At 40.4% G+C, this 25976-nt stretch overlaps 3 protein-coding genes across 11 annotated transcripts in view; 1 reads left to right on the top strand and 2 right to left on the bottom strand.

The window, feature by feature from the left end:
• Window positions 1–59: 59 nt before the first annotated feature.
• On the top strand, window positions 60–6530 carry TIMM9 (translocase of inner mitochondrial membrane 9). 3 transcript variants are annotated; one of them, XM_070750235.1, is made up of 4 exons: window positions 60–506; window positions 2293–2356; window positions 4279–4374; window positions 5963–6530. In XM_070750235.1, the coding sequence occupies exons 2-4, from the start codon at window positions 2318–2320 to the stop codon at window positions 6095–6097; spliced, it is 270 nt and encodes an 89-aa protein (XP_070606336.1). In that variant the 5' UTR covers window positions 60–506; window positions 2293–2317; the 3' UTR covers window positions 6098–6530. The 3 variants fall into 3 exon arrangements, with proteins under 3 accessions (XP_070606336.1, XP_070606343.1, XP_070606353.1); XM_070750242.1 differs by having other exon boundaries at window positions 245–355; XM_070750252.1 differs by having other exon boundaries at window positions 393–411; window positions 5963–6184.
• TOMM20L (translocase of outer mitochondrial membrane 20 like) lies at window positions 5780–18404 on the bottom strand. 2 transcript variants are annotated; one of them, XM_070750211.1, is made up of 5 exons: window positions 18151–18377; window positions 13261–13301; window positions 10259–10340; window positions 7913–8059; window positions 5780–6659 (listed from the first exon to the last, which is right to left on the bottom strand). In XM_070750211.1, exons 1-5 carry the CDS (start codon window positions 18281–18283, stop codon window positions 6652–6654), a joined length of 411 nt encoding a protein of 136 aa, XP_070606312.1. In that variant the 5' UTR covers window positions 18284–18377; the 3' UTR covers window positions 5780–6651. The 2 variants fall into 2 exon arrangements, with proteins under 2 accessions (XP_070606312.1, XP_070606322.1); XM_070750221.1 differs by having other exon boundaries at window positions 6520–6659; window positions 7917–8059; window positions 18151–18404.
• A 5331-nt stretch (window positions 18405–23735) lies between these two features.
• The window catches only part of ARID4A (AT-rich interaction domain 4A), a 60961-nt gene continuing 58720 nt past the window's right edge, over window positions 23736–25976 (bottom strand). For all 6 annotated transcript variants that reach the window (XM_070750079.1, XM_070750071.1, XM_070750113.1 and 3 more), the window contains one exon: window positions 23736–25550. In XM_070750079.1, coding sequence (XP_070606180.1) covers window positions 25447–25550 — 104 coding nt within the window. In that variant the 3' untranslated portion in view covers window positions 23736–25446. The remainder of the gene's footprint in view (window positions 25551–25976) is intronic.

The following is a 25976-nucleotide window of genomic DNA, read 5'->3' as shown; positions in this document are numbered from 1 at the left end:
TGCGCATGTGCACGTGAAATTTCCGCGTTGTAAGGCGCCGAAGACACTGCGCATGCCTCGCAAAAACCCGCCTTTCTTCTCCGGTTCCCAATCGCGGTGTCTTCTTCCCCCTCTACCTCGCTTTCCTAGTTCAGTTGTGGTAATTTTCCGGGTGGAAACAATTTCCCGTACGAGCGGTTCCCCTTCTGGCATGACTTATTTACAGAGCGATTCCGTTTCTATATATCGCTTCCTGATTTGCCGCCTTTACTAAGTGAAAGCGAGAGCAAAACAGACTTTGTAAGAATCATCGGGACGCCTAGATGAGAGGAAGGGGACACTTTACGGCGTCGCGCACATTCGGTGGTTGCTACGGGTAGGTAAACCTGGCCGAGAGCTCCGCCGTCGCCGATTCGTGTCCACCGCCACGAGGTATGTGAGCGGAGGCGAACGAAAGGAAAGCACACGCGCTGGGTGGAGTTGCTGTTTGGCATGAGCAAAAGTGAGGAAGGAAACGAAAGATAAAAGTAAGGATTTGTCATGCATTCGGTAGGATTGCATCTGTTTAAAGATTGCAGTTGTCTCCCTTTACTAAGTCTCCCTTAGGAAAGTCAGTGGGATAGTAAAGCTTTTTTTTTTTTAACAAAATCAACGAGGGCGAGCTTCGTTTGCTTCAATTTCTGGACGCTGGACTGCAGTGATAAAAGAGAGATTTGAGGTTGGGCTTCTGAGTTTCTCAGTATGTTTTTGGCGCTGCAGCGCTTCTGGGGAAAGAGGAGATGTACGAGCTTTCATCATGACCTTGGCAATTCATCAAGCTGTTTCCTAGGGACCAGTGAAGTCTAGGGTTCTTTCAAAACTCTTAGATCCAGGAGACTGGAATGTGATTAGAGAATTAGTATTATAAAGGCCATCAGCAATTGAATATTAAAAGTGGGGTTTAAATATAGCATTAGAAAAGAGATGGTCAACCCTGGTTTTACAAAATCCTTTTGGATCCTCCCAAATTTAATGTCTGTTCCAAAATCCTCTTTATACAGCAGGCAGATAAATGCCTGGGGAAATCCAAAAGTGATGGTATCTCATTATCCCTTGAAAATGTATTGGCTCTGATGTTGAATATAATCATAGGCGGTTGTGATTTTCACAACTTTATTCTCCTTGGATTTATTGAATTTCCCTTTACAGTTGCTTAAACATGACAAAATTGTACACAAATTGTGCACCTAATTTGATATGCATAGCCTTATACCCTTATGTCCTGTTACGTTTATGGGAAATGGAGAAGAAATGTTTCCTTAGCTTTTCCCTCTTATCTTCAGAGCTGCCATCCATGATATCCATCCAAGCTCAGGAGGAATTGTATAGGATTCCTTTTTTTCTAACTTATTTTTGTCTTAGGGTTAATAAAGTATAGTACATGCTGTTCCCAGACTAATGTAGGGAACTGTTGCCTCTTAAAAATTGGCAGAAGTGTTTCCCAGAGGAAAGATGTCCTGATTGCTTGATAACCTCTTCTATTAAAAAGAAATAAGGTTTAGTGTTTGCTGAGATTCTAAACAACCAGAACCAAGTCCATTTAAATTCAGTTACCATCCTCACCTTCTGTGGGTCTTCTGAAAGAGCTAGAAGAAATAATTAAAAGCTTATATGATTCTTTGAGAATATATGGATTGACTGAATATATTGTTCTAATGCACAAATAATGTATACTATGGAAGAACAGAGAAAATCATGTCAAGTTCAATACTTAAAAGTTCTTATCAGGAATCATCTATTAAATAAGCAGAAATAGATATTTAAAGGGTTATCTCTAGATTGCAATGTGTACTATCTTTCAGAGGCAAAATCTACAAGAGCATTTTGTCATGTATTATGAAATCACCTCACTTTGTATAATTTTGAATCTTGGGTGATTAAAATACTGCAGACGCAATTTATGCATTACGTAGAAATCCAAATTGAAATACCTCTAAGAAATGGCTGGTTAGCTTCTGCTGGAATATAAATATACCCAGTGATAAATTATCACATGTCTGGATAATTGGTTCCATCAAGTATATTTTATTATTGTAAGAAAACGTACATTAAACACTGCTGGCTAAAAAGTGATGTATAAATTAGACTGAATAATTCACCCAGTCTGTCTTAGCTAATTCTGTTTCACAGAGCAGCATTAGAATGACCAATGGGCGTTTGTATTATTTCCATACTCTTCCTTCTTAAAAACAGTAATGAGGTAAACAGCAAAGTATTGAATTAAAAAATGTTTTGGAATAAACATTGACTTAAAATATCTTGTTTTCTGCATAGGTGGCAGTTGCCTCAGAATTAAAACATGGCTGGACAAATATCAGAATCAGATCAGATCAAGCAGGTAAATATGGTTACCGGTATCATTTTTGAATGTGTTTGGTGCTTTTGAATACAGTGGTACCTCGGTACTCGAACGCTTCCTTTCTCGTACATTTCGGATACCGAACAAAATTTTCGGCAAAAATTTGCTTCGGTATCTGAACAAAAATTCGGATACCGAACAGCCACAGAAAATTTTGTTTATTATCGGAAATGAGGGGACGGGGTGAGAAGGAATGGGAGTCGGAATCCGACACGCCCATTCTGGCCGCCCACTAAACAGCCTCCCAGTCGTGCTCCAAGCTGTAGGGAGTGGGGGGGCGGCTGCAATACCGGCAGTTTCGGGGGAGCTCCTTTCCTTTAAGCAGTTACACCAACTTTCTCTTTCCCGAGAGTAGCGACGGCAGCAGAGGCTTTCCTTAGAGCAGTAGCAGCACCAGGAACGTCAGAGGCTTCCCTTTCTCATCTCACGTTCCCGGCGCTGCTGCTGCTCTAAGGAAAGCCTCTGCTGCCGTCGCTACTCTCGGGAAAGAGAAAGTTGGTGTAACTGCTTAAAGGGAAGACGAACCACTGAGGAAAGGAGCCCCCCCGAAACTGACGGTATTGCAGCCGCCCCCCCACTCCCTACAGCTTGGAGCGGAAGGGTGGGGCGGCTGCAATACCGTCAGTTTTGGGGGGGCTCCTTTCCTTTAAGCAGTTACACCAACTTTCTCTTTCCCGAGAGTAGCGACGGCAGCAGAGGCTTTCCTTAGAGCAGTAGCAGCACCGGGAACGTCAGAGGCTTCCCTTTATCATCTCACGTTCCCGGCGCTGCTGCTGCTCTAAGGAAAGCCTCTGCTGCCGTCGCTACTCTCGGGAAAGAGGAAGTTGGTGTAACTGCTTAAAGGGAAGACAAACCACTGAGGAAAGGAGCTCCCCCCCAAAACTGCCCCCACCCTAACTACAGCTTGGAGTGCTTAGACCTCATATCTTTATCCCATAGGAAATAAAGGAAATAGGGGCTGGAAACCAATTACAGTGATCCCCCGATCATTGCGAGGGTTCCGTTCCAGGACCCCCCGCAATGATCGGTTTTTCGCGAAGTAGCGCTGCGGAAGTAAAAACACCATCTGCGCATGCGCAGATGGTGTTTTTACTTCCGCAGCGCTAGCGAGGAGCCGAAGATTGGGGTTCCTGGGAAGGGGACTCAGCTGGGAAGCGGCGCTGGGGTTTCCCCACCGCCCACGCAAACTCCTCGCTGCCCTTCGCCCGCCCACGCCGCTCGCTCGCGCCGCTTCCCAGCTGAGTCCTGAAGCCAATTCGCTTCAGGACTCATCTGGGAAGCGGCGAGAATGAACGGCGTGGGCGGGCGAAGGGCGGGCAAGCGGCAGCGAGGAGTGTGCGTGGGCGGTGGGGAAACTCCTCGCTGATGCCCGCCGCTCGCCCTCCCGCCAGCAAGAGGGGGAAGACCCAGGGAAGCCGCCCAGCAGCTGATCTGCCCGGCGCCATCTACGCATGCGTGCCCATAGAAAAAAGGGCGCGCATGCGCAGATGGTGTTTTTACTTCCGGGTTGAAAAATCGCCATATAGCCGTTTCGCAATGCTCGGGATCGCAATACCCGGGGGATCACTGTAAACCCATTTCCATTATTTCCTATGGGATAAATTAATTCGGTACTCGACCAAATCGGTTCTCGACCACACTTTTGGAACGGATTATGGTCGAATACCGAGGTACCACTGTATTTGTATTACCACCTAATTTGACACTTGAATAGCCATCCCTAGAAAGAAAGCTAAGATTAATATCTGTACCAAATGTATTCATCAATTTAAAACAAGAACATATTTAGTACTACCCAAGTATCCTTATTTTTATGAGTTACTTGTTCTCAATCTGTCCATATTTATTTCATGTGAAGAACCGACACAATCAAGTCTGAATATCTTTTTATTTATTCACAGTTTAAGGAATTTCTTGGAACATACAACAAACTAACAGAAACCTGCTTCCTAGATTGTGTGAAAGATTTCACTAGCCGAGAAGTGAAGCCAGAAGAAGTATGTGATTTATTTTATTTATTTTGGATTGTAATGGGTAAGAAGTTAATACCAGCTAGAAAACTGCAGTATGATGAAAGATAAATGAATTAGTGCTGAAACACCAACAATAATCAGACTTTAATTAGAGCAACAAATGTAAAAAGATCCTTGTTGGATCAAATTGATATTTACCCTAATCCAGAATCCAATTACTAATTCAATTCCAATTTTACAATTCAGGCAAGATAAGTTATTTCTAGGAAATGATGGGTTTGACAGCTAATTTAAAATTTGCAGGTCATATATTAGAGAGGGTATACACAGAACATGATAATTACAGTTAATAGCAACAGTTTATTAATGAAAATTCATTATGTTACAGATATTTCTCTTACAACTTACAGTGAATCAAAGTAGAAGGGAACAAATTCCATGACATTGAGTCACCAAGGGCTTGCTTTCATTGGGCAAAACATATATCGTACGACTTATAAATTATATCAATACCTCTTACCCCTTCAGCCATGGAATTGCTTAGTTTAGGCATCAGCATGGAATATTACATATTAGGAGTCTAGCGCAGGGGTAGGCAACATTGGTTGCCGATCAATTTCCGGTCACAATTCAAAGTGTTGGTTATGACCTATAAAGCCCTTCATGGCACCGGACCAGAATATCTCCGGGACCGCCTTCTGCCGCACGAATCCCAGCAACCAGTTAGGTCCCACAGAGTTGGCCTTCTCTGGGTCCCGTCAACTAAACAATGTCATTTGGCGGGACCCAGGGAAGAGCCTTCTCTGTGGCGGCCCCGACCCTTTCGAACCAACTCCCCCTAGATATCAGAGTTGCCCCCACCCTCCTAGCCTTTCGTAAGCTCCTTAAAACCCACCTCTGTCATCAGGCATGGGGGAATTGAGACGTTCCCTCCCCCTAGGCTTATAACATTTATGCATGGTATGCTAGTATGTATGATTGGTTTTTAAATTGGGGTTTTAAATTAACTTAAACTTAAATATTAGATTTGTTTACATTGTACTATTATTGCTGTGAGCCGCCCCGAGTCTGCGGAGAGGGGCGGCATACAAATCTGATTGATAAATAAATAAATAAACAAACAAATAAATAAATAAATTGGCTCTTCTATGACTTGTGGACTTCACTTCCCAGAATCCAGTCTGCTAGTAACAGAGATAGACACAGTGACTTATCCAAATCTCCCATTTATTTTGGTATTGGAATAGATTTTTTTTTAATGATATACGCAATTACTTTCTAATGTTACTTAAAAGCTAAAAGTTCAAAATTAAGAGAATCTAATGCCCCAATTTTCATAATTTGTTTTGAAAACACTGACAGTGTTAAATTGTTACAGCAAGATCAAAAGGGAAGTCTTGAGCAAGGTTTGAGTACTTGCCTCTGTTTGTATCTAAGGTTTTATGAATGTAGTTTCTATAGATATTTAAATGTAGTATCAGATGCCCTGGGATGAGAGTTTATGAGAAGTAATGCATGTATATGTGTGTGTAAAAAAGAGCATTTTAAAATACTTTGCATATTAAAAAACTGAATGACAAGTAGATTCCTCCTGGGTTTTTTCCTTATACAGATAACTTGTTCAGAACACTGTTTACAGAAGTATTTAAAAATGACCCAGAGGATATCTATGAGATTTCAGGAGTATCATATTCAGCAGAACGAAGCATTGGCTGCCAAAGCAGGACTTCTCAGCCAGCCCCGCTAGAAAACAGCAGATTGTCCCACATGAAGGAGTGCCACCATTGCCTACACTACATGGGAGGATGCCTGGTGTCTAGTGCTGTTCCAGCAGCACCCACCACCAGCTCAAAATGGGACTTCTTAAATAATGAGTCAGTTGTCTCAAAATACTTGGTCTGCAGTTGGATTGAACAGCCATGGAGTTTATGGAGCTTTTTTTCAAGATTGTCTTTAACTGTAATGCAGGAATAATGTTGACACCATCTTTTCTGGAAAGATGGGTTGGTTCTACGTGTTAATCCGTTACAGATAAGGAATGAAAACACATTTTATTTTTTATTGTTTCTAATACAGTGATTATTCATTTTAAAAGAAAAATATGTTGTCCAAAATTATATGTAAAGGTGTCTAAAACAAGCTTTATTTTTTATTTAATCAAAGTAAAAGAGATAAGAATTGCTGTTGCTTTTGAGAAGTTTTTTTGGAATTCTCAATGGCCATTAGGTACTCTCTTAAGAAAAGCCTTGTGCAACGCTGCATTTTCACTCATCTCCAGCATTCAGCTGGTTCACTGCTGTCTCAAATCGCTAGTAAGTGGGGAGAAATAGAGTAATATCAAATTGTTTGATTTTCCAAAAACTATATTCTAAAAAGATATATTTTTAGATAACAAATTTTATCTCCTATTTTCACTGCACGGTTGCAGGTCTTATTTTTCCTCTGAATTCAACATTCTAACTTACTTAAAGAGACTATTTTCGATGGTCTAGGGCAGGGGTAGACAAATTTGGCTCTTCTATGACATGTAGACTTCAACTCCCAAAATTCCTGAGCTGGCATGATTAGCTCAGGAATTCTGGGAGTTGAAGTCCCTAAGTCATAGAAGAGACAACTTTGCCAAACCCTGCTCTAGGGCAGGGGTGTCAAACTCAGGTCGACTTTTTCCCCCTTTGTTAAACCATGTGTGGGCATGGGCAACACACGATACATCCAGCCCACATGGTGGGAATTTGATAGTCCTGGTCTAGGGAATAACTTAGAGGCATATGATGTTCAAGAATAACAAAAAGTTATTTATGGACCAACTTAGATGTTAGATCACTGGAAACAATGTGGTTTAGTTGATATAACATGCTACCCATCAGGTTAACAAATGCATTCACATACTATACCTAAGTAAATTAAATAGATCTGTCATTTAATAGGATGCACTGGTTCATACAACATAAAATAGTAGCTCAGTCTTCACTCTAAATACAATGTTCCACTTTTGCTTAGCCTAGCTCGGGTAGGCAGAGTTGGTTCTTCTATTATGTGTGGACTTCAACTCCCAGAATTCCTGAGCCAATCATGCTAGCTCCGAAATTCTGGGGTTTGAAGTCCATGTCATAGAAGAGCCAACTTTGCCTATCCCAGGCCTAGCTCGTTGTGTGAGCCTGATAACTGCGACGGGAATATTAATTTAAGTGAAATTAAATGTATTGCTATCTTTTAAAAGCATGAGATAGATTAAATTCATCTTTTGCCCAGAAAAATAAAGTTAGCATTGAAATTTTGCTACTCTACAAAAAAATAGGCCTGAAACAATTTCCTTTTCCCAGGAAAAGACCCAATACTTTATACTGTTGCATAGAAATACCTTCTTGTTGATTATTACTTTTTGAAAAGCTTAGCTGCTACCAGTAGTTGTGTGTTTGATTTTGGAATTGATGAATTCTAAATTTTGCAGGTTATATTAGGACCTTTTATGAGCCATGAACAGTGCTGCTCTGCTTTTGAACAGCAGAGGTTTTGAAAATAATTCTACTGCATTAATTAATATTTTAAGTTTCAAATGTACCTACTTGCATAGTGTATGGGATATTGCGCACAAGCATTTCAAATACTTGCGGAGGTAGCGTTTGCTCCAAGACTTGCATTAGCTGGTTTGGCTGTGCGCACACAGAAATGGCATTGATGAGGTGCTCAACACTCTTCTTCTGCTGTCCTGTAATTAATTCATATTCCTAAAATTCAATCCATCATTCTTAAAACCAGTTCAATATTTATATTATATGCACCTACAATTTGCCTTCTTTATCTAACCCTAAACATTGATTTTACCTTCTGCTGTCCACTATGCTGCAATGTGATAAAATTATACTAACTGCTACAGCAATTGAAGCAAAGGTGAGTAAAATAATGTAATATAATAACAGAGTTGGAAGAGACCTTGGAGGTCTTCTAGTCCAAGCCCCTGCTTAGGCAGGAAACCCTACAGCACTTCAGACAAATGGTTATCCAACATCATTTAAAAAAATTTCCAGTGTTGGAGCATTCACAACTTCTGGAGGCAAGTTGTTCCACAAATTAATTCTTCTAACTCAAGACATTTCTTCTTAGTTCTAAGTTGCTTCTCTCCTTGATTAGTTTCCATTCATTGCTTCTTGTTCTACCCTCAGATGCTTTGGAGAATAGTTCGACTCCCTCTTCCTTGTGGCAGCCCTGAGATATTGGAAGATTGCTATCGTGCCTCCCATAGTCCTTCTTTTCATTAAACTAGACATACCAAGTTCCTACTACTGTTCTTCATGTTTTAGCCTCCAGTCCCCTAATCATCTTTGTTGCTCTTCTCTGCACTCTTTCTAGAGTCTCAACATCCTTTTTGCATTGTGGCGACCAAAACTGAATGCAGTATTCCAAGTGTGGCCTTACCAAGGCATTACAAAGTGGTATTAACACTTCATGTCATCTTGATTCTATCCCTGTTAATGCAGCCTAAAACTATGTTGGCTTTGTTTGGCAGCTGCTGCACACTGCTGGCTCATGTTAAATGGCTGTCAACTAGGACTCCAATGTCTCTCTCACAATTACTACTGTTGAACAAAGTACCACATAAACTACCTGTGCATTTTGTTTTTCTTGCCTAAATGTAGAATCTTACTAAATGCACAGCAACTACATCACCTTTGCCAGCAGCCTTTACCTTAAAAGTAATTAGCCAAAAGAAAAACTCCCTGCAAGTATATAAAACTACAAAAATGTACTATGAGTTTCCAAAATAATAATCACCGACATGCCCGCCATAGATTTTTTTTCCACAGTAAATATATAAATTCAGGACCCATATGATTTATTTTTAAAAATCGAGGTTATAGAAGACCAGTGTAACTATTAACTAGGCAGAAGAAGGCATAAAACTATATCTCTTTATTGTTCCACCATATTTAAAAATTCTAGAGCATTTTGCCTTGGGAATTATTTCTATAATGATAGGACTTGTGTTGTAAAATATGCCAAATAAAACAATCGAGATTATTCTGTAATTCAGCAATTGTCCTGATGTAAAGGTTTTTATATCACAAGTATTTTCTGTTTATAATTACTATAAGGGGCATTCAAATTTATATGAACAGAAGTATTTGGAATCATTTTTGTCCTGTGAGTGAAGTCAGAGTTGTAACCGATAATGTAAGCCACTTTCAAAGCAAAACAGTGATAGTCAGGGTTGTGACATGGGCACATGGAAATTCTGTGGTTAGCTAAAACTGAAATAAGCTCTCTAATTTAATTTTTTTTATTTATTGTGCTTTCAAGTCACTGTTGATTCCTGGCAATTAGGTCTCTAATTTCCTTCACAACATTTTTGCAATTGCCATTGCCTGCTTCTTAGGGCTGAGAGAGTGACTGGCTCAAAGTTATCCAGCCGCCTTTGTGCTTAAAATAGGATTAGATACAGGGGTCTCCAACATTGGCAACTTTTAAGACTTGTGGACTTCAACCCCCAGAATTCTGGGAGCTCTGGGAGTTGAAGTCCACAAGTCTTAAAGTTGCCAAGATTGGAGACTCCTGTACTAAAATGTACAGTTTCCCAATTTCTAATCTGTTCCCTTAATCACTACATCAAATTGGCACCAAATATTGCTGGGTGTATTTTCAACAGTGCCAGGGATCATAGCCAATGCTGAATGTCAGTGGGAAACAGTTTAAAGGTCTCAGACTCTGATGCCTGAACTAGCTTCCACATTTTGTTTTAACCGACATTGGAGGAACATCAGGTGGAAGAATACCACCTTTATTCATCGCTGTTATTTCCAGAAACACAAACATTTGATTCAGCTCCTTGCCATGTTCCCAAACCATGCTTCATTAAAATGGGTATTTTTTACTATCTTCAAAGTTAAATATTTCTTTCTTTCAACTTTACCTCTTGCCAACCAAAGTTCCCCTAGCTGTATCTCCTGCAGAAAAAACTGCTGTATATCTTCAGATTCTTTTAGCTTGTGTAACTAAGGTTTTTTAAAAAAAAGAAAGAAAAGAAATGGAAATCAGTAAATTAATCTGAGTTAATAACAGTTTTTTAAAAATCTAGAATTAAATTTCCAGTTGTGCAAATAGATCTTGTGAAGGCTTTACAATTACAACTTATGAAGATGCGCATCGGTTTCAGGAAAGCATCAGCTTCTATGGTTATTTCATAACTACAGCTAGTCCTCGACCTACAAATCATTCATTTAGTGACTGAAGTTACAACGGTACTGGAAAAAGTGACTTGTGACCATTTGTATTCGCATAATGAAAAGTCAACTACTTGGCAACCAGCATATATTTATGACAGTTGCAGAGTCCTGATATCATGTGATCATCTTTTGTGACCTGACAAGCAAAGACAATTGGAAAGCCAAATTCACTAAACAATTAGCAATTTAGCAACTGCTGTGATTCATTTCACTAAGGCAAATTATGATGTAAAATGGAGTGAGTTTCATTTAACAACTGTTTAGTAATAGAAATTTTGGGCTTAACTGTCATAAGTCATGGTCTACCTATCCTGACATTTAAAGGGCATGTTATTATTGTTATATTATTGTTTCAATTACAGTGTTCCCTCAATTTTCGCGGGGGTTGCATTCCAAGACCGCCCACGAAAGTCGAATTTCCGCGAAATAGCGGTGCGGAAGTAAAAGCACCATTTTTGGCTATGGACAGCCAAAAACTTCCCCCATGCACCCTTTTTCAAGGCAGCGCAAGGAGCAGGGCTTGAAGTTGGGGGCGGGGAGCGACGAAAGTGCGGAGGCCAGCAAAGATTGTTTTGAATGTCGGCTGCCCCCGCCCCCCCCCCCAGCGCCTCCGGCCCCCTCGCCGCTACCGCCCGCCCGATCCACCCCTCTCACCGCTTTCTTGGGACACGAGTCCTCCTGCAGCAGCGCCGGCGGCTACGGCTTCTCATCCTCCTCATTTGGCGGGTAGCCGCTCTGAGCGCTTTGAGAATGCCTGCCTCGCCCCTCTCACAGTCCCTTAGCTGAGAGCACTTTCGTCCCAGCTATCAGCGAGGGGGCTGCAGGAGAGGTGGGGCAGGCGTTCTCACAGAGAGGGAGAGAGAGAGGGAGAAAGAGAAAGAGAGCAAGAGGGGGGAGAGTGGAAGATAGAAAAAAATGATAGAAAAAGGGAGAAAAAAAGAAATGAGAAAATGATTGAAGCAGAGAATGACAGGAAAGAAAGAGAGAAGTGACTCTTGGTGATGACGTCATCGGGTGGGAAAAACCGTGGTATAGAAAAAAAACCGCGGAGTATTTTTTTAATTAATATTTTTTGAAAAACCGTGGTATAGCCGTTTCGCGAAGTTTGAACCCGCGAAAATCGAGGGATCACTGTACTGGATTAGTATTTTTACATTTAACAGTATGACTCTCTTAAAACTTGAAGATCTATACAAACACATTCATGTAGTTCCATTTGTATCATAGATATGGAGATGAATACATACAGTATCTTTTCCCAGTTCCTCTTTCAGTGCCACCCATTCCAAAATTCAAATTGAATGCTAAGAACTATAAAGTGTTACAATTCTAAAAAGCCTCAGTATAAATATATATTTAGGCCTCTTCTAAAGCAGGGAGGCAGCCTCAACATTTACCCCACAATATAGAACCTAATATAGAAATATAGAAAAAGAACATTTATCATAAAGATATGTCTGGCAGGATCAGCAGAAGGGAACCCATTGAGGGCCTAGGAGGATGAGGTGACTAGCATTAATAAATACCTCCTGGAAGTAATTTGGGCTGAAACCATGATTAGGTTCAAAAACAACTGGCAAACTAAGATATGGCAACTCCTAAAAATGCTATTTGCCAGCTAGGTAACATATTTATATTTATTTATTTATTTATTTTTGTTTGATTGATTGATTGATTGATTGATTGATTGATTGATTGATTGATTTCTATGCTGCCCTTCTCCTGAGATTTACTAACTTAGGGCCAGTTGCAATTTCTGAACTGCATCCTCAACAGCATGCCAGGTCTGAAAAATATTAGGATCAGTACAGTAATTCTTCAATATCTGGATAATTTTCCTGTCTGGATAGAGAGACTAAGGCAGAACTGTTATTAATTTTGAATAGGGGGAATCAGCTATCCTGATATTAGAATAGAATAACAAGAGTTGGAAGGGACTTTGGAGGTCTTCAAGTCCAACCCCCTGCTTAGGCAGGAAATCATATATAATATTTCAGACAAATGGCTGTCCAATCTCTTCCAGCATTGGAGCATTCACAACTTCTGGAGACAAGTTGTTCCACTGATTAATTGTTCTGTCAGGAAATTTCTCCTTAGTTATAGACTGCTACATACAATTAATGAATATTCATTAATTGCATGTAATTCAGTCTGACTATCACATTTCTATATCACCCATCCTTGATAAACTAACTTAGGATCATGTTTATCATTGTTTTGCCTATATTTTAAATACTGTAGATATTTAAATTACTCCACGCTATGCTAATATTCTTAAAGTGCTAGTAAAATTCTATGAAATAAACTCAAATCAGCTACAGTATATTTAAAAATATTTACGGCTAACAATTCTGACCTCACATTTTTAAAACACTACTACAACTTAAACATGACTACATTAAATCCAATTCTCCCCATCAACTACAGGGAAGAATGTTAAAAGTAAAATGTGTGCACAAAGTCAATAATGGATGTTTAGGCATCAAAATCAGCTCTGTTCCAGCTGTCACTTGGCCTCTACTTAGGAGGTACTTAATTTATTGCTGCCTTTTTAAATTAGAATAGAAATAAGAGTTGAGTTCTGACATTTAATTATGGCTACTATTACAATATTCTTGTTGAATTAAAATATATAATCTTTGTATTTTAATACTAGGTTATCCAAGAATCTCCAAAGACTACTTTTCACCTCTGTTTCGTGTTCTTTTGTTTTTTTGTCTTTTCTTCTTTCTGTAAGAATAATATGAAATATTTAGTGACCAACTTTTAATAAGTTAGAGCTATGAAAATATTTAAATCAATTAAAATCTTGCTTTCTTTCCTAACTGCTAGTCTGCAAAGGTTAATGTTGTGTACTGAGAGTTGATCATGGTTTCACCCAGGTCAGCTTTTGAGCAGGAAAATGCTCAACCGCTATTATTATTATTATTATTATTATTATTATTATTATTATTATTATTATTAATTAGATTTGTATGCCGCCCCTCTCCGCATATTGGTTAATGCATCTGACAACTCCCTATAAAAGGGCTAGCTGTCAGATTGCAAGTGGATGGATGTACAGAGAGTTGCCAATAAATAGCACTGGGGAACAGCAATTTCGCTGTCTTAAATCAGTGATTTGTTTTCAACTAACTTTTCGCCTCTGGATCCAAAAATAACCAGTTTTTGTCTATCACGTCAACTTTTAAAGCTACAGGATACCCTTAAAAGTCATACAAATTGTGCATAGAAAGTAAAGTAAAAACTTACCAAATATACTGTTTACAAAGAATAAATTTATTCATACAAAGGCTATAATTGTTACTGCAAGTTAAACTGTGTTCATGCAAATAGGTTTTTTTTTAATCTAATGGTAATTATACATATTAAGGTAAATTTTTTTACCTTAGGTCGTTAAGGGGCGTGCACAGTGAGGGGCTGCAATTTTTTTTACTACCACACTGTGGGTGTGGCTTATTTGTGGGGGGAGCTTGCTGGCCATGTGACCAGGTGGAAATGGCTTAGCGATCATGTGACTGGAGGGTGACTTAAAGGTCATGTGACTGGCTTAAAGGTGGCCAAATTGACGTCACTCAGGTCAAGAGTTTGGGTTAGATACCTGGCCTCGCCTCGCCTCAAAGAGATACAATTTCCCTATCTATTTACTATTACTGAACATCCAAAATATACTCTATGTATATATGCCATATGGCTATATACATATTACACACAGGCACACAAAAACATAATCTACTATATATAAAATATGTGTATGTACACATAGACATGCACGCACATCTCTTCTAAAATTATATACATTCAACCTCATTTACTGCAATAGAAAAACATCCAGAGCCCGGAAGAGAAAAAAAGAAAAAAAAATTCTACTGGTTCTGCGTACCTGACCGTACCCGTAAGCAGTGTCCAATCTAATTTTTTGGGGTGGTGGGCGGAAAAGTATAGTGTCTCAGCGGCAGTCCCTTCGGGACTGGGCGGCACAGAAATAATAAACAAACAAATAAACCCACCCTGTTTTGCCTCAGAGAATTTCAAAATAAAATACTGTACTGTGTGTCTATAACAGTGAGCTCATAATAGGGCAACTCTCTCCTTCCCTCTCACTCTTTCCCTCTCGGCTTCTGGGCAGGTTTGGAAAACTCTGAGTTGATGATGATTTTTAAGTGAGCAATTGCTCACTGCTCAGCTTAGAGGGAACTACAGTGATCCCTCGATTAGTGCGGGGGTTACGTTCCAACACCTCCCGCACTAATCGATTTTCCGCGGTATAGTGGTGCGGAAGTAAAAACACCATCTGCGCATGCGCGCCCTTTTTCCATGGCCGCACATGCGCAGATGGTGGAGCCGGGGAGCGACGAAAGTGCGGAGGCTGGCAATGGTTGTTTTTAATGTCGGCCACCCACCCAGCACCTCCAGCCTCCTCGCCGCTACCCCCCGTCCGCCCGATTCGCCCCTCTCACCGGCTTTCTTGGGGCACGAGTCCTCTTGCAGCAGCGCTGGCGGCAACAGCTTCTCGGCGTTTAGAATGCCCACCTCCTTCCCTCCCTCCATCCTTCCTTCCCTCCCTCCTTCCTTCCCTCCCTCCTTCCCTCCCTCCTTCCCTCCCTCCCTCCTTCCCTCCCTCCTTCCCTCCCTCCTTCCCTCCTTCCTTCCCTCCCTCCCTCCCTCCTTCCCTCCCTCCCTCCTTCCCTCCCTCCTTCCCTCCCTCCTTCCCTCCCTCCCTCCTTCCTTCCCTCCCTCCTTCCCTCCCTCCTTTCTTAAAAAGCACTTAAACAATGACAGAATAAAAAACCCCAGCCCTCACCTGTGTTTGAATTTCATTCACCCAGTCATTCATTCATTCTTCCGTATGCCACTCAGTCCCAACACTTTTAACCCACAAATTACCATTTCCCATCCCCTTAATTACTGTACTGTACTGTACCTCTACCTGTACCTGTACTGTACACATTGAATAAGACACTTAGTCATCCTGATAGTTAGAAATGATAACAATATTTATTTACATTTTTACATTTTGGGGGGGGGGTTAGCATAACTAGGATAACTCGGGATCTTCTTCTATCACCATTTCTACAATGGACGCTGCAGGTGATGGTGTGACAGACCTCTTGGTTTTCATGACAAACATAGTTATGGGCAGTTGTTGGCGCAGTTTCTTTTTCTGGGCTAACATGGCTCTGTATGGTGCAAAGGTGTTGTCAAGGGAGGCCTTAAACTATATAGAGCGAGTCATGTTGGGATCCCAAAGTTCCACCATGCGTTGTACATGTGCAGCAGCTCTGTTCAGTTCTGCAAGCCGCTCAAGCGTTAGGCCAACATCTTCTTCTTCCTCAGCTTGTTCAGCTTCCGCTTCCTCCTCCTCTTCTTCACTCGCTGACCTGGTCAGCTCCTCCAGATCTTTGTCTGTCAGCGGTAGGCCATGCTCATCAAGCAAACCATTGACTTCCTCTGGTGTCATGTCAACAAAGCCTTCTCCACCCAGTGCCTGTGCCAGCTTCACAGAGTTCTGGACTGCAGCATCTTGAATTTCTTCGGGAGCAAATCCCTTGTAATCATGCACCACTTCTGGCCACAATTTCTTCCAGCAGGCATTCATTGTCTGTGACTTCATATCCATTAAGGCATTCTGAATGTTCTTCAGACAAGATGCCCGCCTCCTTCCCTCCCTCCCTCCTTCCTTTCCTCCCTCCTTCCTTCCCTCCCCTCCCTCCTTCCCTCCATCCCTCCTTCCTTCCCTCCTTCCTTCCCTTCCTTCCTTCCCTCCCTCCTTCCTTCCCCCCTTCCTTCCTTCCCTCCCTCCTTCCTTTCTTAAAAAGCACTTAAATAATGACAGAATAAAAAACCCCAGCCCTCACCTGCGTTTCCCTCATCTGCATCGCCTCCTTCTGTGTTTGCAAGACGGTTGTACAGTTGCTGTGCCTTTGTCCTTATGGTGTTGGTATCCAAAGCAATGCTCTTTTTGCGGCAGTCTTGTACCCACATGGACAAAGCAGCTTCCATCTTCATAAGGCGTTTGTTTCTAGGCGTCACCATTCTTTTTGCAGCCTTGTTGAATGTCATCAGAGAAGTTTGCCTTATCTTCTTTTCGTCTTTCCGAATGGATCGCACACTCGATTCATTGATCCCATAATGCCGACCAACATCTGCATAAGAGCGTCCCTCTTTCAGCATGTCCAAAACTTCAATTTTCTCCTTAATTGTGAGTATCCTCCTGCTCTTTTTAGCGTCGCCACCTCCGCTCCGCGTGCAACGTTTAGGAGCCATCTTCCAACAAGTCTTAACAAGTTCCAACAGTTCCAACAGTTCCAAAGCTTTTTTTTGCGATTGCAAAGCTGATTGGCCGAGATTTCGGCCAATCAGCAATGGCCGACGTCAGTTTGGTGATGACGTATGACGTCATCGGGCGGGAAAAACCATGGTGTAGAAAAAAAAAACGCGGACTATTTTTAAATGTATTATTTTTTGAAAAACCGTGGTATAGCGTTTTGCACTAATCGAGACCGCACTAATCGAGGGATCACTGTATGCCCGTAAGAACCCATCACCAGGCATTCATAAACGTGCCATCGCGCCTACTGTTCCTGTCCTATTGTCCAAATTTACCTATACCTATTTTCTTTTTGTTTATATTTATATACCATACCTATTTTGTATACACGTTTTGACAAATAAATAAACAAAATAATAAATAAAACTTTGGGACAACCATGACCTGGATGACTGACAGTGTCCATAGACAAAAAGAGTTGAGTTTATAGCGCTAATTTCACCCTTTTTTCCTTACTCACCTTTTGGAGGTGCTCAACCACAATTCAGCTCCCCCTCCACCACCCCTAAATATCTCTTATTTATTTGTTTGTTTGTTTGTTTGTTTTGTCAAGTACATATTAGAGGTATGTAAAGATATAATATTCATATACATGATACTAGTAACAAATAAAAATAAGAAGAAACATTAGATATAATATTAATATACAGTACATGATACTAGTAACAAGCAAAAAATAAGAAACATTAGATACAATACTATTCATATACATGATACTAACAAGCAACAAATAAGAAACATTAGATATAATAATATTCATATACATGATACTAGTAACAAATAAAAATCAGAAGAAACATTAGATATAATAATATTAATATACATGATACTAGTAACAAGAAAAAAATAAATACTGTATTAGATATAATATTAATATACATGATACTAGTAACAAATAAAAATAAGAAGAAACATTAGATATAATAATATTCATATACTGTACATGACACTAGTAAAAAAATAAAAGAAAAAAGCGTTTAAGGTGCCTCCACCCTCCCTCGCCCTGCCCCGCCCTCCAAATCATCCGTCCTGCCCCGCACCGGGGTGGGGAAATTCCGGCCAGGCGAATAGAAAGCGTAGGGCTGCCTCCTCCCGCTTTAAAAAAGGGTCCGCAAAAGCACGCGGGTCCCTGGCTGTCCCCTTTCGGACGACCCAGGGTGTTTTTCTCGCTGCCCCGCCATTCGGAGCAAGGGCCTCCCCGGCCACGCCTTCTTCTTAAGGCGGGGAAAAAAGACAGCGGGGACTTACTTTCTCTCAGCCTCTCTTTGAATCCTTCGGCGTTCCGCCGCTTTCGGTCGAAGTAGACGCAATAGCCCAGCAAAGCCAGGCCGCAGGCGCCCGCCAGCAGCCACAGCAGGGCGCTCCGCGACCAGCAAGCCATGGCAGGGCAGCCTCCCTCCCTCCCTCCTCCTTTTCTCCCGACTGCCGGAGCGGCCTGAGGAAGGAAGAGAGGGAAGCTTCTCAATGCGCTTCTCAATGCAGAACTGCCTGGCGTGGCCTTCCCTCCCTCCCCGAAGCAGCCAGGGGGCTGTGATTACTGGAGAGCTTGGTCAGACGGAATATAAGCAATAAACAGAATAGAATACATAGAATTCTTTATTAGCACGTGTGATTGGACACACAAGGAATTTGTCTTTGGAACGTAAAAGAAAATATACATTTGTCAAGAATCATGGCGTACAACTCTTAATGATTGTCATAGGACTCTCTCTCTCTCACTCACACACACACACACACACACGTGGTTAGTTGCCAAACAGTGGGCCCGATCTGTTTTGTCCCTCAATTTCTCTCAGCAACAATCCTTAGCTTGTCTCTTTTTTCGGCGTCTTTTCCCTTCTTTTCCTGGATTCTGTCAAGCCTCGGCAGTGTTTGGTTTTTGGTTATATTTTTTTAGGTTATCAGCTACTCTCATCCCCTACACAAAGTATATATATATTTCTATCTATCTTTATTTATTTATTTGGATTTATATGCCTCCCCTCTCCGAGGACTTAGGGCGGTTTACAGCATATTAAAAAGAACAATGCAACATCATAATCCAATTAATTTAAAAGTTAATCTAAACTACTGCTTGATCAGAGTCTTTAGTAATCAGCTTTGAATGGATCTTCATTCACTGAGGTTTTTTTCAAGATGGTGTTTGTAAACGTTTCATCTCACTTAATTTAAAGTTTTGAGGATCAGAAGTGGTACATTTTATTTTGGCAGAAAATGACCAACAGCAATAGGAAATGTATCGAATAACCTTACAGTGTTTAAAACGAGGACTCTGATCTAAATAGATTCTATGTACTGTATCTACTTGACAAATTTTCCATTTTTTATGTTTACAGCCCAAGTTTTTGTGGTCTCATACATCAGGAATGTGGGCAATTCAGTTATTACGGAACAGAACTCCTTTAAAAAGCCCCTGAAAGAAGAGCTACTTAACTGAAGTAAATCTAGATACTTGTTATTTTACTATGCTGGTGAAATTTTATTGTAGTAGTTGATTTAACAAAAACAAGCTTCTCTACATATGAACAGAATTAGGAAAATATAATATCAAATTTTAAAATGGTGATATAGTAGAGCTAGAAATTTATAAACAAAATTTAAAAGAATCTAATTCAATTGCTCAACATTCTCTTGAACATTCTCTTCATTTGAAAAAAAAAACTAATTCAAATGTTAACTGCCTATACTTGCTAACAATCCATTGTTGCAAGGCAGGTCATTTTTATCACCTTTGCATGCAAGTTTATAATTGTAAAGGTTGATAGATTATAGATACTGGTACTTGGATGTAGAAAAAGTGAATGTGTCTTAATTTAAAATTATAAACTAAAATCATGTGAAATAATTCCCTGAAATTATCCACAGGAACGTAAATCAAACTTTCCACATTTTAGGGGTTATTGTTTATTTAAAACTTTCAGAGCTTATTCACGCTCTACAAGGTTGCACAAGGGACACGTGTATTTACAAAACAACTGCCAAGGTTGGTGTACCAGTCTTTGTTTCCTTCATCTCATATCAGTAAATTGATGGGATTCCATCTTGCCAAGCTGGATCTTCTAGGTTACAAATTTTTAAGAATGTTATGGCAGGTGCTTGTCTGTTTGAATTTATTATTATTTAACTTGTATACTGCCCAATTCGCATTGATATTGGGCAGCTCACAAGAAATTATAATCAAAAAATGACAATGCAGATGTAATTGTCTAAGGCCTACATGAGGCATTCAGGTCTTCACTGTTTTCTGAGCAGAAATAAGTGTCCTCTGGATTTTAGGAGGAAACTCATTCCAGAATCCCAATAGATGATTTTGCTTAATTGAAGGAACTCAAATTGCTAACCTTGAATAGATGCTATGTAAGACAGGAACATGCAGCATAGGAACATTTATCTATTTTTTGCTTTAGTATCCATTTCAAGTAGTAATTAATTAAACTATATGCTTTACCCGTTTGCCTTAGAGCAGGTCAGTTTTCAGAATCAGGATCGATTTTTTCTCTCACCTTCCAAATTTGACTTAAGACCAAACCTTAAAAATTCTAAAAATTTGCTCGATTGTATATATGATCTAATTTAATTATTCCATTAAGCTTTATTTAGAAAAATCTAATTCTTAATTGTTCATTATAAGAGGCCCCCTTTCCCCATAAAGGAAATACATTCTGACAGTTTTGCCTATTATTGCAGTTGCAGTTTAAGAAAGGCAAGCTATATATATTAAGTCTTCTAACCCAGTGTTTCCCAACCGGTGTGCCGCGGCACACTGGTGTGCCGCGAGACATGGTCAGGTGTGCCGTGAAGAAATAAGCTCAGCTTCTGGTCTCGCAACTTTTTGCGAAGAGAAAAAAGTTGTGAGACCGGAAGCTGAGCTTGCTTCTTTGCGCCTTCCAAGTTTTCCAGCAGCTGCGGCGCCCCGCCCGGCTGGAGCTTCCCTGTCAGCAGGTGAGCTTTGGGGCTTGGTGGGAGGGCAGTGGCAGCGGGAGGGCGGCGCGCAGTGGAAGGGTGATGGCGGCGGCGGCGGCGGGCAGGAGCCATGCCGTGGGGCGGTGGCAGGGTAGTCCCTCTCTCTCTCCCCCTCTCTTGCTTTCTCTTTCTCTCCCCCCCTCTCCCTCTCTCTTTCTCCCAGTAGCCGTGGGGCGATGTCAGGGTGATCAGCTGTGAGGCGGAGCTACGGAACAGAGGAACAGAGGCACCGACGGCGGCGGCTGGAAATGCTGGAATTGCGTGGCTGGCACTTGCCTGCTGGCTGGACCAGGACGGAGGCTCAAGCCGCACGTCCATGCCCAGCGCAACGCCAGAAATGTACGGCGTCTAGCCACCGCCGTCTGTGCCTCCGTTCTGGAGCTCCGCTTCACAGCTGATCACCCTGCCATTGCCCCACGGCTACTGGGAGAAAGAGAGAGGGAGAGAGGGGGGAGAGAAAGAGAAAGCAAGAGAGGGAGAGAGAGAAAGAGAGAGGAAGAGGGGGGGGAGAGAAAGAGAGAGAAAGATATAGCAAGAGAGGGAGAGGGAGAAAGAGAGGGAGAGAGGGGGGAGAGAAAGAGAGAGAAAGAGATAGCAAGACAGGTAGAGAGAGGAAGAGAGGGGGGATAGAAAGAGAGAAAGAGATAGCAAGAGAGGGAGAGAGAGAAGGAGAGAGGGAGAGAGGGGGGAGAGAAAGAGATAGCAAGAGAGGGAGAGAGAGAGGGAGAGGGGGTAGAGAAAGAGAGAAAGCAAAAGAGAGAGAGAGAGATAGCAAGAGAGAGGGAGAGAGAGGGGGTAGAGAAAGAGAGAAAGCAAAAGAGAGAGAAAGAGAGATAGCAAGAGAGAGAAAGAGAGAGGGAGAGAGAGGGGAAGAGAGAAAGACAGCAAGAGAGAGAAAGCAAGAGAGAGAGAGAAAGAGGGGGGAAGGAGGGTGAGGGAAAGACAGAGAGAGGGAAGGAGGGCAAAAAAGAGAGGAAGGAAGGGAGAAACAAAGAGAGATGGAGAGAGAGGGGAAAGAAAGAGGAGGGAAGGGAGAGAGAGAGAGAAAGAGGGAGAGAGAAAAATAGAGCGAAAGGGAGGAAGAGAGATATTTTTTGTCCAAACTTTTTTTTACACACACACCCCCGCCCCCGCTCAATGTTCCCCAGGATTTTGTAAATGTGAATAATGTGCCGCGGCTCAAAAAAGGTTGGGAAACACTGTTCTAACCCATTACAGTATTACTAAAATTGAAAACTATTATCTATATATATTGAGATGGGAAATAGATACAAAATGTAACATAGTTCTTAAATTAAGAAAACCAATGTTGCAGAAAAGCTCAAACACCGGTCTACCGATTTTGTAGCCCTCAAATAATTTGGAATGGAGCTCTGACCACTGAAAATTGCCCTCCTAATTCCTATATAATTTTGATAGAATAACTATCCTAAGAGGTTACCACATTGATACAGTAATTAAGTTTAATATACTGTATACCGTATACAATGATTTGTAGTTGTTTGGTGCATGTTAAAAAAAATAGATTGTCTGCCATGTTTGAAGGTATGAGTCTTCGGAGAGGGGCGGCATACAAATCTAATAATTTATGATGACGATGATGATGATGATGGATGGGCATGTATGAAAGTACGTATGACCTATACAGAATACTGTGTGCAGGATTTATTCTGGAAGATTTCCCATTTTGCAGCAAATGAAAAGAATGAGATATCTAAAGTGATAAAACAAGATATGATTTTCAGACATAATGGTATAATATAAATGGACCAGAAAAAGCTATGTGATTCATGTGAGAAAAGTTATCAAGTGGCTTGAAAAAAATGCCAAACTTAGGACTGTCATGTCAGTAATGGGTGGGAACTGTAGTACGCCAAACCCATCACCCAGTACGTAGCATGATGGAACTAAGTGCCTCATTTTTTCTGAAACTAGCTTGGCTAACTAGATTTTGAATTGGATATGAATGGGTGGTTGTGAACAAGAATGAGTAAATGAATAGAAGTGATAAATTTATATTTATTTCTACTTGCTGTGTGCTTTGATTGTAAGTAATGGTGGTAAAAGTGTTACAAATATAGGTAGTCCTTGATTTACCACTAGAATTGAGAACAGACAAGCATGCAAGTTAGTTGTGGCTGATTTAAGCACTTTTTTTTTGCTGCAGTTGTTTAAGCTAATCATATGGTTGTTAACCAAATCCAGCTTCCCTCATTCTGCCTGTCAGAAGCCCCTTGGGAGTCAGTCACAAATGGCAATCCCATAAGCCCCAAGATCCTGCAGCAGAGATGGGTTCCTCCCGATTTGGACCATATTGCCTGAACCGTTAGCGACCCGCTGGTGACGCAACAATGGCGTCACGGAGTCAATTCAGTCAGTGCTGGTCCATGGGTGCCACCATCCTTTTTTGTGATTTTTTAAATCAATTTTTCTGTTTTTTGATGGCTTCTCTTCCACAGCTTGAAAAAGAGCCCTTCCACCTGCCCCCGGGGGGTTAATACTGACCTTTATTTCTTCACCTGAAGCATAGCAGATCAGCTCCTCAGCCGTGTTTCAGGCTGAATCCTGCTACTGAGCATGCGCAAAAGTGAAATTCTACGAGGGGGACGAAGGTAAGTGGAACCCACCCCTATGCTGCAGCCATTGTAAATACATGCCAATTGCCAAACATCCTAATATTGATCATGTAACCCTAGCTCATAATTCATGGTCACAAGTCGATGTCTACCTGCATTATCCTCTGTGAGACTATTAGCACCAAGCTATCAATTAGTCCTCACCTATTATGATTCTGTAACATAATCTTGTAACAATTAGATTTGACAGTGAATATACAATCAACTACTGTAAAAAATAAAATAAGGCCTAAGTTTAAAAATGTAACTTTTATTAATGCTCACAAGTGAGCTTAATTTGTATCATACATTGAAATAGCTCTTGCTTAAGAAAAAGACAGAAAAAGTGCATTTACAAGAGTAAGTTTTTCTTTAGTTCTCTGCGAAAATGGAAGGAATTGGAATCACAGGTTGACAAATTGATAAAATGGAACTGTAGGTGACATTGAGCCTTAAGTAAATGACCCCTTTACATGTCTCCCACTTGAGACCTTCAGATGCTGTGAATGTTTAATAATCTGACAATCTAGAGAATCTGTTATAACTCTACATCATATTAACAAGGAAAAAGGCAGAATTCCCCCTTTCATTGTACAAAGATGAATTTTAAAAATTGATTAAAAATCATTATTTACAATTCTATGCGAACCGTCTTAAATACATGGTTTCTGGAGTTATTTACAAACTGTTTTCAGTCTGTGGGAACAATCCACAGCTAAAACAGTCATTTTACATCTCAACTTTGGCAGATAACTCACTTCAGCAACGCAACAAATGAAAAATTGTGACAAAGTATTGTAAGGCCAACCCAAGACTTGTTCCTCAGAAGCAACAGAAGTACAAGGGCTGCCAAAGTTTTCAAGAAAGGGTGCCAGGTTATAGTTGTACACTGTGAAAGATTGAACAGACAAACGGACTCCATATACAAGCACGGCTGATACATAAAGCCATGTGTATATGAACTCTTAAATGAAGTATTTTTTATTGAATGAGTGAGCCTAACTTATAATTTTTCTCCCCAATTTTATTCTTTTTTAAAAAAATACATAAAAATACAACATCCAATGTCTGAATAAATATATTTAACAAGTCACAAGATACTTTATTTTACACAAAAAAATCTGCTTTAGAAATTTTGTTAAATAACTTCATTGTTATATATTTTATTTTTTGTCTTTTGTAACAAAATAAAAACTCTGAAATTACATAGAAAAAGACAAAATACTTTTGCCAAGGGATAAGATAGTCCACTGAAAACCTATTCACAATTCCACTGTAAACATTAAACATTAAAATATTTGCATAATCATGTGCTCAAAAAATCCTATAAAAAGTGGAAGACTCATTAAGACGGTAGTTTCCAGTCAACTACGCTTCCTTTCACAATTTATTTTGTCCAATTTAAAACTGGGCACAATGCTGAGTACCTACTTTGGCAGGTCTGTACAAAGCAATTGCATCTCCAAAACATAAAAATAAAAGTGGGACTCATTCAGAATTAAGATATAGCTTGGTGAAAAAAGTGCAGCAGTAATTTTTTTCTGATTAACTTATTTTGATGCCATCTTGGTGCACTTGCTCTTTTACTTAAAGAAAGCTTCTTTTTTTTTACAATGCCCAATGCTTCATTGGATACCTGTGTTTTCAAATCAGATTAAGTGCCCTTTTCCTGTTTAATAGCAAAGTAAAAAAAAAAACCCAAAAAAAGCATAAGACAGAGGTGTCTTAAGTGCACCCATAAATCTTTAGTTGCCAATTAGATTATTCTCAATAAAATGTGTTGTTTAAAAAAACATGGACAAAATAGAGGGAAGGGCACAAAGGAGTAGAGACAGACAAGTCCAGCAGTGGAAGAGTATACACAATATACTTGGCAATGTCTAACCAACTGGGTGCTTTCTGTGAGATTTTCGGATTTCTGTCTATGGCAACAATTTGCTGCATGAAGCAGAGATAATGACCAGTATCACCTGCATTCAACAGCAAGCACACTCTGTGGAGGGGAGGGTGAGGATGGGCTCATTCCAGTGTCTGAAGAGCCAGAGGACATGGAAGCTCCAGTATGGGACACTGTAAAATAAGAAAAAAAATGTGTTTCCATGTTAATGGCCGTCAATTTTCTTTGGTACTATAATGCAATACGTATTGCTCCCACCCCAAATCATCTACCCAAACTGGGTAGATGATTTGTTTTGCGTCAAGTTTCCAATATATTGCAGGTTATCACCTGCCAGGCCAGTAAATTGTCTGAAAGATGCCAAAAAATTATTAGCTTAAGTTGGAGACTTAAACATCTGCAAACAACCAGCTGTAATGCATCTCAGAACTGGGATTTACAATTTGGTAATATTCACACATTAGAACAGGCTAATTATTTAAACTTACATGCCACTTCAATTATAACAAACTCTAAACATTGTGCAAGTCAATTTCAATGTAAAGATTAAATAACAAATAAGAACCACCATGTATCAAGGAACCAGCACTATTTTGTGC

Source organism: Erythrolamprus reginae, chromosome 1 (genome assembly GCF_031021105.1).
Source record: "Erythrolamprus reginae isolate rEryReg1 chromosome 1, rEryReg1.hap1, whole genome shotgun sequence".
NCBI lineage: Eukaryota > Metazoa > Chordata > Lepidosauria > Squamata > Dipsadidae > Erythrolamprus > Erythrolamprus reginae.
This window is presented reverse-complemented; position numbering and strand designations above follow the sequence as displayed.

Coding starts and splice junctions, on each gene's coding strand:
- TOMM20L (XM_070750221.1), bottom strand. CDS start 18,283: ATGGCTTGCTGGTCGCGGAGCGCCCTGCTGTGGCTGCTGGCGGGCGCC. Junction 8,060..10,258: donor GGAACTTTGGTTGGCAAGAG/GTAAAGTTGAAA, acceptor AATTAATTACAG/GACAGCAGAAGAAGAGTGTT. Junction 6,660..7,916: donor ATATCCCATACACTATGCAA/GTAGGTACATTT, acceptor CCCACTTACTAG/CGATTTGAGACAGCAGTGAA.
- TIMM9 (XM_070750235.1), top strand. CDS start 2,318: ATGGCTGGACAAATATCAGAATCAGATCAGATCAAGCAG. Junction 2,357..4,278: donor AATCAGATCAGATCAAGCAG/GTAAATATGGTT, acceptor ATTTATTCACAG/TTTAAGGAATTTCTTGGAAC. Junction 4,375..5,962: donor GAGAAGTGAAGCCAGAAGAA/GTATGTGATTTA, acceptor TTCCTTATACAG/ATAACTTGTTCAGAACACTG.